General features: G+C 47.2%; 1 protein-coding gene and 1 long non-coding RNA gene across 2 annotated transcripts; one reads left to right on the forward strand and one right to left on the reverse strand.

Moving 5' to 3' along the window:
* Positions 1-6045: 6045 nt before the first annotated feature.
* On the reverse strand, positions 6046-7556 carry LOC143361735 (uncharacterized). The gene is made up of 3 exons (XM_076801339.1): positions 7423-7556; positions 7134-7367; positions 6046-6517 (listed from the first exon to the last, which is right to left on the reverse strand). The coding sequence occupies exons 1-3, from the start codon at positions 7554-7556 to the stop codon at positions 6046-6048; spliced, it is 840 nt and encodes a 279-aa protein (XP_076657454.1).
* Positions 7557-9254: 1698 nt separating this feature from the next.
* Positions 9255-10118, forward strand: LOC143353507 (uncharacterized). The gene is made up of 2 exons (XR_013082202.1): positions 9255-9662; positions 9734-10118. It is a non-coding gene; the product is annotated as an uncharacterized LOC143353507 (long non-coding RNA).
* Positions 10119-10565: the final 447 nt, after the last annotated feature.

Here is a 10565-nt window from a genome sequence, read left to right on the forward strand (position 1 = left end):
CTTTCGGCGTGTAAAGCAATGACTCGGCACAGAAATTGTTATTTGGCCTACAATTTCAACAATTCTGGGATAAACTCACCGAAATCTCGTTTTCCGTCGCGTTTCGGTGTTTTGTAGTGTTTTCCGTCCGTTTGCATCCGTAAGAAGCCTTTCGGCGTGTAAAACAATGATTCGGCACAGAAATTGTTATTTGGCCTACAATTCGGCGATTCTGGGATAAACTCACGGAAATCTCGTTTTCGGTCGCGTTTCGGTGTTTTGCAGTGTTTTCGTTCGTTTGCATGCGTACGAAGCGTTTCAGATATCGAATCAATCGGTTCTGCTCAGAACAGTGGTTTGACGCAGAAATTTATCAATTCTGGGATAATCTAGTCGAAAAGGCGTTTTCCTCAGCAATTCAGTGTGTTGCAGTGATTTCGTCCGAATTCATGCGGATGAAGCCTTTCGGCGTGTAAAGCAATGATTCGGCACAGAAATTGTTATTTGGCCTACAATTTCAACAATTCTGGGATAAACTCACCGAAATCTCGTTTTCCGGTCGCGTTTCGGTGTTTTGTAGTGTTTTCGTCCGTTTGCATCCGTAAGTAGCGTTTCAGCAATCGAATCAAGCGGTTTGGTCAGAAACAGTGGCTTGACGGGAAAAAATGTCATCGATTCTGCGATAAACTAGTCGAAATCGCGTTTTCCGTCAGCAATTCGGTGTTTTGCAGTGATTTCGGTCCGATTTCATGCGGATAAAGCCTTTCGGAGTGTAAAACAATGATTCCGCACGGAAATAGTGGTTTGGCCGCCAAAATTTCCCTGAGTTAGCGATAAACTCAACGAAAACTCGTTTTCGGATGCAATTCGGTGTTTTGCAGTGTTCTAGTCGGTTGCATGCGTAAGAAGCCTTTCGGCGTGTAAAACAATGATTCGGCACAGAAATTGTTATTTGGCCCACAATTCGCTCAGTCTGCGATAACTTACCGAAAACTCGTTTTTGGTCGCAATTCGGTGTTTCGCAGCGTTTTCGTCCGTTGTATCCGTAAGTAGTGTTTCAGCAATCGAATCAAACGGTTTGGTCAGAAACTGTGGCTGGACGCAGAAATTCATCGATTCTGCGATAAACTAGTCGAAACGGCGTTTTCGTTCAGCAATTCGGTGTTTTGCAGTGATTTCGTCCGAAGTCATGGCGGATCAAGCCTTTCGGCGTGTAAAACAATGATTCGGCACAGAAATTGTTATTTGGCCTACAATTTCGGCGATTCTGGGATAAACTCACGGAAATCTCGTTTTCGGTCGCGTTTCGGTGTTTTGCAGTGTTTTCGTTCGTTTGCATGCGTACGAAGCGTTTCAGATATCGAATCAAACGGTTCTGCTCAGAAACAGTGGTTTGACGCAGAAATTTATCAATTCTGGGATAATCTAGTCGAAATGGCGTTTTCCTCAGCAATTCAGTGTGTTGCAGTGATTTCGTCCGAATTCATGCGGATGAAGCCTTTCGGCGTGTAAAGCAATGATTCGGCACAGAAATTGTTATTTGGCCTACAATTTCAACAATTCTGGGATAAACTCACCGAAATCTCGTTTTCGGTCGCGTTTCGGTGTTTTCGTCCGTTTGCATCCGTAAGTAGCGTTTCAGCAATCGAATCAAGCGGTTTTGGTCAGAAACAGTGGCTTGACGGAAAAATTCATCCATTCTGCGATAAACTAGTCGAAATCGCGTTTTCGTCAGCAATTCGGTGTTTTGCAGTGATTTCGTCCGATTTCATGCGGATAAAGCCTTTCGGCGTGTAAAACAATGATTAGGCACAGAAATGGTTATTTGGCCTACAATTTCTCCGATTCTGTGATTAACTCACCGAAATCTCGTTTTGGAATGCGATACGTGGTTTTGTAGTGTTTTCGTCCGTTTGGATGCGAATTGAGCGTTTGAGCACACGATCCAAACGGTTCTGGTCAGAAACAGTGGTTTGACGCAGAAATTCATATATTCTGCCATGTACTAGTCGAAATCACGTTTTCCGCAACTATTCGGTGTTTTGCAGTGTTCTCGTCCGTTTAGATGCGGATGAAGCCTTTCGGCGTGTAAAACAATGATTCGGCACGGAAATAGTGGTTTGGCCCACAATTTCGCTCAGTCTGCGATAAACTCACCGAAAACTTGTTTTTGGTCGCAATTCGGTGTTTTGCAGTGCTCTCGTCGGTTTGCATGAGTAAGAAGCGTTTCAGAAATCGAATCAAACGGTTTTGATCAGAAACAGTGGCTTGACGCAGAAATTCATCGATTCTGCGATAAACTAGTCGAAATCGCGTTTTCGTCAGCAATTCGGTGTTTTGCAGTGATTTCGTCCGATTTCATGCGTAAGAAGCCTTTCGGAGTGTAAAACAATGATTCCGCACGGAAATAGTGGTTTGGCCCAAAATTTCCCTGAGTCAGCGATAAACTCAACGAAAACTCGTTTTCGGATGCAATTCGGTGTTTTGCAGTGTTCTCGTCGGTTTGCATGCGTAAGAAGCCTTTCGGCGTGTAAAACAATGATTCGGCACAGAAATTGTTATTTGGCCCACAATTTCGCTCAGTCTGCGATAAACTTACCGAAAACTCGTTTTTGGTCGCAATTCGGTGTTTCGCAGCGTTTTCTTCCGTTTGCATCCGTAAGTAGTGTTTCAGCAATCGAATCAAACGGTTTTGGTCAGAAACTGTGGCTTGACGCAGAAATTCATCGATTCTGGGATAAACTAGTCGAAATGGCGTTTTCCTCAGCAATTCAGTGTGTTGCAGTGATTTCGTCCGAATTCATGCGGATGAAGCCTTTCGGCGTGTAAAGCAATGACTCGGCACAGAAATTGTTATTTGGCCTACAATTTCAACAATTCTGGGATAAACTCACCGAAATCTCGTTTTCCGTCGCGTTTCGGTGTTTTGTAGTGTTTTCGTCCGTTTGCATCCGTAAGAAGCCTTTCGGCGTGTAAAACAATGATTCGGCACAGAAATTGTTATTTGGCCTACAATTTCGGCGATTCTGGGATAAACTCACGGAAATCTCGTTTTCGGTCGCGTTTCGGTGTTTTGCAGTGTTTTCGTTCGTTTGCATGCGTACGAAGCGTTTCAGATATCGAATCAATCGGTTCTGCTCAGAAACAGTGGTTTGACGCAGAAATTTATCAATTCTGGGATAATCTAGTCGAAATGGCGTTTTCCTCAGCAATTCAGTGTGTTGCAGTGATTTCGTCCGAATTCATGCGGATGAAGCCTTTCGGCGTGTAAAGCAATGATTCGGCACAGAAATTGTTATTTGGCCTACAATTTCAACAATTCTGGGATAAACTCACCGAAATCTCGTTTTCGGTCGCGTTTCGGTGTTTTGTAGTGTTTTCGTCCGTTTGCATCCGTAAGTAGCGTTTCAGCAATCGAATCAAGCGGTTTTGGTCAGAAACAGTGGCTTGACGGAAAAATTCATCGATTCTGCGATAAACTAGTCGAAATCGCGTTTTCGTCAGCAATTCGGTGTTTTGCAGTGATTTCGTCCGATTTCATGCGGATAAAGCCTTTCGGAGTGTAAAACAATGATTCCGCACGGAAATAGTGGTTTGGCCCAAAATTTCCCTGAGTTAGCGATAAACTCAACGAAAACTCGTTTTCGGATGCAATTCGGTGTTTTGCAGTGTTCTAGTCGGTTTGCATGCGTAAGAAGCCTTTCGGCGTGTAAAACAATGATTCGGCACAGAAATTGTTATTTGGCCCACAATTTCGCTCAGTCTGCGATAACCTTACCGAAAACTCGTTTTTGGTCGCAATTCGGTGTTTCGCAGCGTTTTCGTCCGTTTGTATCCGTAAGTAGTGTTTCAGCAATCGAATCAAACGGTTTTGGTCAGAAACTGTGGCTTGACGCAGAAATTCATCGATTCTGCGATAAACTAGTCGAAACGGCGTTTTCGTCAGCAATTCGGTGTTTTGCAGTGATTTCGTCCGAAGTCATGCGGATCAAGCCTTTCGGCGTGTAAAACAATGATTCGGCACAGAAATTGTTATTTGGCCTACAATTTCGGCGATTCTGGGATAAACTCACGGAAATCTCGTTTTCGGTCGCGTTTCGGTGTTTTGCAGTGTTTTCGTTCGTTTGCATGCGTACGAAGCGTTTCAGATATCGAATCAAACGGTTCTGCTCAGAAACAGTGGTTTGACGCAGAAATTTATCAATTCTGGGATAATCTAGTCGAAATGGCGTTTTCCTCAGCAATTCAGTGTGTTGCAGTGATTTCGTCCGAATTCATGCGGATGAAGCCTTTCGGCGTGTAAAGCAATGATTCGGCACAGAAATTGTTATTTGGCCTACAATTTCAACAATTCTGGGATAAACTCACCGAAATCTCGTTTTCGGTCGCGTTTCGGTGTTTTCGTCCGTTTGCATCCGTAAGTAGCGTTTCAGCAATCGAATCAAGCGGTTTTGGTCAGAAACAGTGGCTTGACGGAAAAATTCATCCATTCTGCGATAAACTAGTCGAAATCGCGTTTTCGTCAGCAATTCGGTGTTTTGCAGTGATTTCGTCCGATTTCATGCGGATAAAGCCTTTCGGCGTGTAAAACAATGATTAGGCACAGAAATGGTTATTTGGCCTACAATTTCTCCGATTCTGTGATTAACTCACCGAAATCTCGTTTTGGAATGCGATACGTGGTTTTGTAGTGTTTTCGTCCGTTTGGATGCGAATTGAGCGTTTGAGCACACGATCCAAACGGTTCTGGTCAGAAACAGTGGTTTGACGCAGAAATTCATATATTCTGCCATGTACTAGTCGAAATCACGTTTTCCGCAACTATTCGGTGTTTTGCAGTGTTCTCGTCCGTTTAGATGCGGATGAAGCCTTTCGGCGTGTAAAACAATGATTCGGCACGGAAATAGTGGTTTGGCCCACAATTTCGCTCAGTCTGCGATAAACTCACCGAAAACTTGTTTTTGGTCGCAATTCGGTGTTTTGCAGTGCTCTCGTCGGTTTGCATGCTTAAGTAGCGTTTCAGCAATCGAATCAAACGGTTTTGGTCAGAAACTGTGGCTTGACGCAGAAATTCATCGATTCTGCGATAAACTAGTCGAAACGGCGTTTTCGTCAGCAATTCGGTGTTTTGCAGTGATTTCGTCCAAATTCATGCGGATGAAGCCTTTCGGCGTGTAAAACAATGATTCGGCACGGAAATAGTGGTTTGGCCCACAATTTCGCTGAGTCTGCGATAAACTCTCCGAAAACACGTTTTCGGACGCAATTCGGTGTTTTGCAGTGTTTTCGTCCGCTTGGATGTGCATGAAGCGTTTCACCACTCGAATTAAACGGTTCTGTTCAGAAACAGTGGTTTGACGCAGATATTCATCGATTCTGCGATGAACTATTCGAAATCGCCCTTTCGGCAGCAATTCGTACACTTTTTTCAGACACTGCATATCAGAATATACTCTATTATACCAGACTATATTGGTGTATAATAGGATATGCAAGAATATCCTACAATATACTTGAATATACTAGAATAGGCGAGAATATACTAGAAAATAATACTAATATACTACCGGCCTCCACTCAGCCACCCCCACCGTGCAGACATGGGCCAGTGTGGAGGACCTGTGGGCCAAATGGACGTTGAGGAGGGATGCGGTTCCGGCGGCTCCTCGACCCTTTCGAAAACCCCTATAGGGGCTCCTGGGTGGAGAAGGTGGAAGCACCTTCCCCCCTGAGGGGTTTGCCCTCCGCAAACAGCCCCCTCTCTCGCCGGGGTGGTCTGGGCTGTGGTGGTGGTCCGGAGGGCTAGGAGAGCAGTAACCACGAAGGCGGTTCCTCCCTATCTTCCCCAACGTCAGCTTCAGAAGGGGCAAACAAAGGAGTGTGTGGGGATAAAGCCGGCTTCCACCCCCCCCCCAAACGTCAGCGGTGACGCTGACGATACCGGAGGGATGCAAATCCACCATGGTGCGGATGTTGGCCGCGGCAAAGGCCGCGACCAGGCTCGGCGTCCTTGGGGTCACCGAAATACGAATAAAGAGGGCTGATAACGGGGGTCTCTTCCTGGCCCTAACGGGGGGAAGCCTTGTAGTAGTCCCCCCATGGCGGCGATGGGAATATTAGCTTGTCGAGGGGTCTGCGGTCACTAGCCAGAGGCCACTCTCCTGTCAGAGATGGGGTCGCCCTCGCCTCTTTCTGCGACATTACTTGTTCGTAGAAGGAGGCAACCGCAGTACATGGCTTCCAACCGGCGACCATGTGGTTGACCACTGTCGGCAGCAAGAGGTCCGCCCCGATAATGCCCCTAAGGAAACGCTGCGGCGCCGACCACGATGGACATTCCTCCAGCGTATACCGCGGCGTATCCCGGGCATCCCCACAGTGATGCCACTGCGCCGTCGGCTCTCTGACTATTTTCAGCAGGTACTCCCCGAAACAACCGTGTCCGGAGGGCATCGGCGTATGGCAGAAGGTTACCGTTGTCCGCCTCCCGCACCATTCTTCCAGAATGGGCAGGAGGGCCCGGGCAATAGGCCGGCCTCTTTTTCCGTGGGGAAAATGCTTTTCGCATACCCCGGCTCCCTGGGGAGAGCCGGGGTTATGTGAGACTACCCCTGGGGAAAATCCCCAAAAGGCTACCCACTAAAAAACCCACGCCCACCTAAGTTAAAGGGGAGGTGCCTGGATCACGCGAGTACTCAACAGGACACCTCCCAGCATCATCATACTCCGGGGGAGGGGTTAACCTCCACCACTGCCTACGCTACAAGACCCCGGGGGAGGGGTTAACCACCCCCACTGCCTACGCTACAAGACCCCGGGCGGAGGGACCCGCCCGGTGTCCCCATCCCTGTAGCTTTCGGATTGGGCTTCCCGAACCCCAGCTCGGTCCACCCACAGCTCGCGGAGTCTTCGTGCCCCGCTCGGAGCCGGTGTCCCGAAGGAACCAGCCCCGGCCGAGGCAAGAAGACGCCGCCACCGGAAGGAAGGGCCGTCGGAGGCGCGATCCGGCACGCTCCGACCCTTCCTTTCCCCAAACCCCCCACGGATCCCCCTCCCCCATCGGGGTGTCAGCCTATCACGGGAGGAGCTATGCTCCCCCCACAATAGGCCGGCCTGAGTCGGCGGCAACAACCTGCTGCCGCTAACGGGCCAACATATTCTGTCTGTCCTGGCGCTTCAGCATCTCGACCTCGTTCCGCTCGGTGTGAAGCTCCCCTCGGCGGATGCAGCAGGCAATCCAATATGTCACCCGTTCCTCCACCATGAACTGGAGGGAAGCCATACCCGCAAGGAGGGACGCCGCCTCAACGGAGATGGTGCGATATTCCCGTATGGTCCGCAAAGCCAGCCGGCGTTGCAGACGATTCGTGTGCAACGAACTCTGCCGGCTGTCCATTAATTGTTCGGATCACACGGGGCCCCATACAGAATTTTGAAGTGCACCACCCCTGCATAAATGCGACGTATCCGCTCATCGGCCCAAGGGCGACCGTCACCTTCTCGGCTCGGGGGGCCGTACAGTCGAAGTGCCTCTCGAAGCGCCTGCGTCTGTAGAGGGTCAGTCCGAGATAACCCATCTTTCCCTTTACCTCGACAGCGGCATCACCCACCCGGATCCAGAGCTGAGGCGCCTGCCGGCCCCGAGGCAATGTGTAAAGCCAGGGCCATGCTGTACTTTATGAGATGAGGTTTGTGGTTTGTGTTGTCGGGCCAACCGGTATCCTCATGATCCTGCAATGTTAGTATGCTGTAGTATCACCACCATACTCGTGCAGTACCATAAAGTCCGACGCAACGGACATCATTCCAACGCTCATGTGTCCCCAGCCTAAAAGGGGCAGAATTCGCTGCAGTAGGTGTCTATAGATTTTTGTAAATATTTCGAAGGCCGGGTAGCGGAAACACGTAGAGAGAAGAGTTGTTCAGAATAATGTTCTTGCTAACATATTTCAAGGTCATCAAGATCGGTAAGGTGTAACCCTTTCTGCATAATTATCGAAACAAAGCGCCTCGCCTATTAAGATGGTCAAAACTGCCTTTAGAGGTTTTTCGGCGACTATTGAACCAAGGCCGACCCATACAGTCCGGAACGGATGGAACAAGGAAAACTACCATGTTTTCTCAATCCATACAGGCCGGAAACCCTAGCAAAGCCACTTGAGAGGCGCTCGAGATGCACGCAACAAAGGCCAACGGCCGCGCACCATGGGAGTTTGCTACCTAACACCAGAACAGTTTACTCCCCTCTACACCCCGGGGATGCCTATGATACATCGGAATTATATCATATTTGGTTTCATTTTAATAAGAAAAATGCCACGAACATGTTGGTGAAAGTCTCATGAAAAAATAATGAAAAACAAAGAAGTTTTGTGATTGGATTAATAGTGGTCTTATGGTCTCACACCGATATACCCGACAATGTTGTGGCGGCGATGGCTCTCGAGCTTCAGCCCCTCATCGCGGTGGTGTGGGTACATCCGCTGCCTTCAAATTGTAAGGTTGGCACTGACTCGTAATGAGAATTCACTGTATACAGTTTAATAAAATATACGGTTTCATAAAGACAAATCACTTTATCCCAGTTTTATCTTAAATACCTGTGTTGCCGCGTCGGTCCCGATATTGGGCAGCTACTCAGACCGCTACTAAACTCTGCACCACGAGAGAATGGTACCGCGAGAGAACCGATTTTCGTCCGTCGCTGCGCATCTTCGCCCTGATCGGTCCCTTCCCAATGCACAGCGCATGCGCGTAGTGACGCCACGCGCTGCAGCGCTGCACGTGGCCTCATTCGTAGCCATACCGGGTGTTCACACGGTATTCATAGTGGATGCAAATGGTCACGATTTCCTATACCCTATACTTCCATGATAATTCGTTTCAATACGGTACGCCGCGTATATGAAACTCGCAGTGGGGAGTGGGAGTTGAGAGGTTCGCAGCGCCTTCCGCGGCTAGTCAAGCTGCGCGAAACGGTACCATTCTCTCGTGGGGCAGAGTGTAGGTTTAGGTAATTCTAAGTGCACCGACTTATCAACCGCTATTCACCGGAAGGCTTTGAAAAACCAATGTCCTTTGCACTATGAATTGTATTAACCTTTACTGTACACTCGGAGTGCACGATACCCCAACAAAAGTTTAGATAAAATATATGACATCTCGCGTCCTCTTTCCCCGCGTCAAAGATATTTCTAATATTTTTGCATTAAGAAATGACATTTGCGTATAGAATGGTAAATTATTTAAAAATAACAGTCTTTTGCGATGGAGTTCCGTTTCCGGTTAGAAGAAGATAAGGTGTGATATTTCGAGTAGTTGATAAAGAGGTGAGAGAGCGAGTGAAAATAAAGGAGAGGTGGAGTGAGTAAGATCAGGGGTAGAGGAAGATCGGAGAAGCAGTTGGAAGAAGAAAGGGGAGCAAGAAAGGGTAAAAGGAGAATAGAGAAAGAGATAAGAGAAGAAAGTGAGGTTAGGCACACAATAAAAAGGAGAGCAGGGGAAGCAGGAGCAGAAGAGAGAGCGCCACGCGTGGGAAAAGAAAGAAACGCAAAGGCAGACGACGGGAACGTAGGTAAAGAAGAAAGAGATAAGGAAGGAAATGAATAAACAAGAAGATAGAGAACGGGAAAGAGAGACGGCAAGAAAGTTAATGAGGATAAGAGATAAGGAAAGAGCAAGGTGTAACAGTTTATCCAAAGTGGAGGGATTAGGGAACTGGTTAGATAAGAAAAGAAAAGAGAGAGAGAACGAGGAAAGAGAAGGAAAGGAAAAAGATCCTTTCAGAAAAAGTAGAAAGACAGACAGATCGCCGGAGGATGTGAAAGGAGAGGAACGACAAGAAAAGAGAGGGGAACAAGAAGACATCCGAGAGACAATAAGAGAGAAGATAAAGGGGGCATTAAAAGGAGCAATAAAACAGATGAGTGAAGTGGCAGAGGGATGGAAAGAGATGACGGAAATAATGAGGCAGATGAAAGATATGAAGGAAGAGTGGGAGAAGGAAAGGGAGAGAGACAGAAAATCGATACAAGAGTTAGAAAAGAGAGTGAAAAAGATAGAGCTAGAAGGGAAAATAGAGGACAAGATAGACAAAAAGCTGCAAGAAATAGAAAAGAAAAGACGAAGAGAAGAGAAGAGAGGGAGAAAGAGAAAAAGGAGAAATGGAAAGAAGACTGAAAGAAATAGCGATGAAATGGGAAAGAAAAGAAAGAGAGTTAAGGAGAAGGAACATAGTAGTTACAGGATTGGAGATAAAAGATGGTGGCGACGGACAGGAAGAAGTGCAAAAGTTATTAGAAGCAATAGGAGAAAAATTCGAGGTTGAAGAAGTAAAGAAAAGAGGCAGGAAGGGATTAGGAAAAGGAGAATGGGCAGTGGTAAGGATGGCGACAATGGAACAGAAAAGAAGAGTAATGTCAAAAAAGAAAAAATTAGCAGGGAGACGGGAAAGGATAGAGGATGATCTTACATGGGATGAAAGAAACATACAATGGAGGCTAAGGATAATGCAGAAAAACATAATGGAGAGAGGGGGAGAGGGGGAAAAGGGAAAAGGGTAAAAATGAGGTATATGAAGATATGGA

Source organism: Halictus rubicundus, chromosome 1 (assembly GCF_050948215.1).
Source record: "Halictus rubicundus isolate RS-2024b chromosome 1, iyHalRubi1_principal, whole genome shotgun sequence".
In the NCBI taxonomy this organism is placed as follows: Eukaryota; Metazoa; Arthropoda; class Insecta; order Hymenoptera; family Halictidae; genus Halictus; species Halictus rubicundus.

What these genes read in the sequence shown, in the direction of transcription:
- LOC143361735 (XM_076801339.1), bottom strand. Translation starts at nt 7,556, where the DNA reads ATGGGTTATCTCGGACTGACCCTCTACAGACGCAGGCGCTTCGAGAGG. An exon ending in GTCGCATTTATGCAGGGGTG is followed by an intron (nt 7,368 to 7,422) that starts GTGCACTTCAAA and finishes ATTAATGGACAG; the next exon opens with CCGGCAGAGTTCGTTGCACA. An exon ending in CGCCAGGACAGACAGAATAT is followed by an intron (nt 6,518 to 7,133) that starts GTTGGCCCGTTA and finishes CCACGGAAAAAG; the next exon opens with AGGCCGGCCTATTGCCCGGG.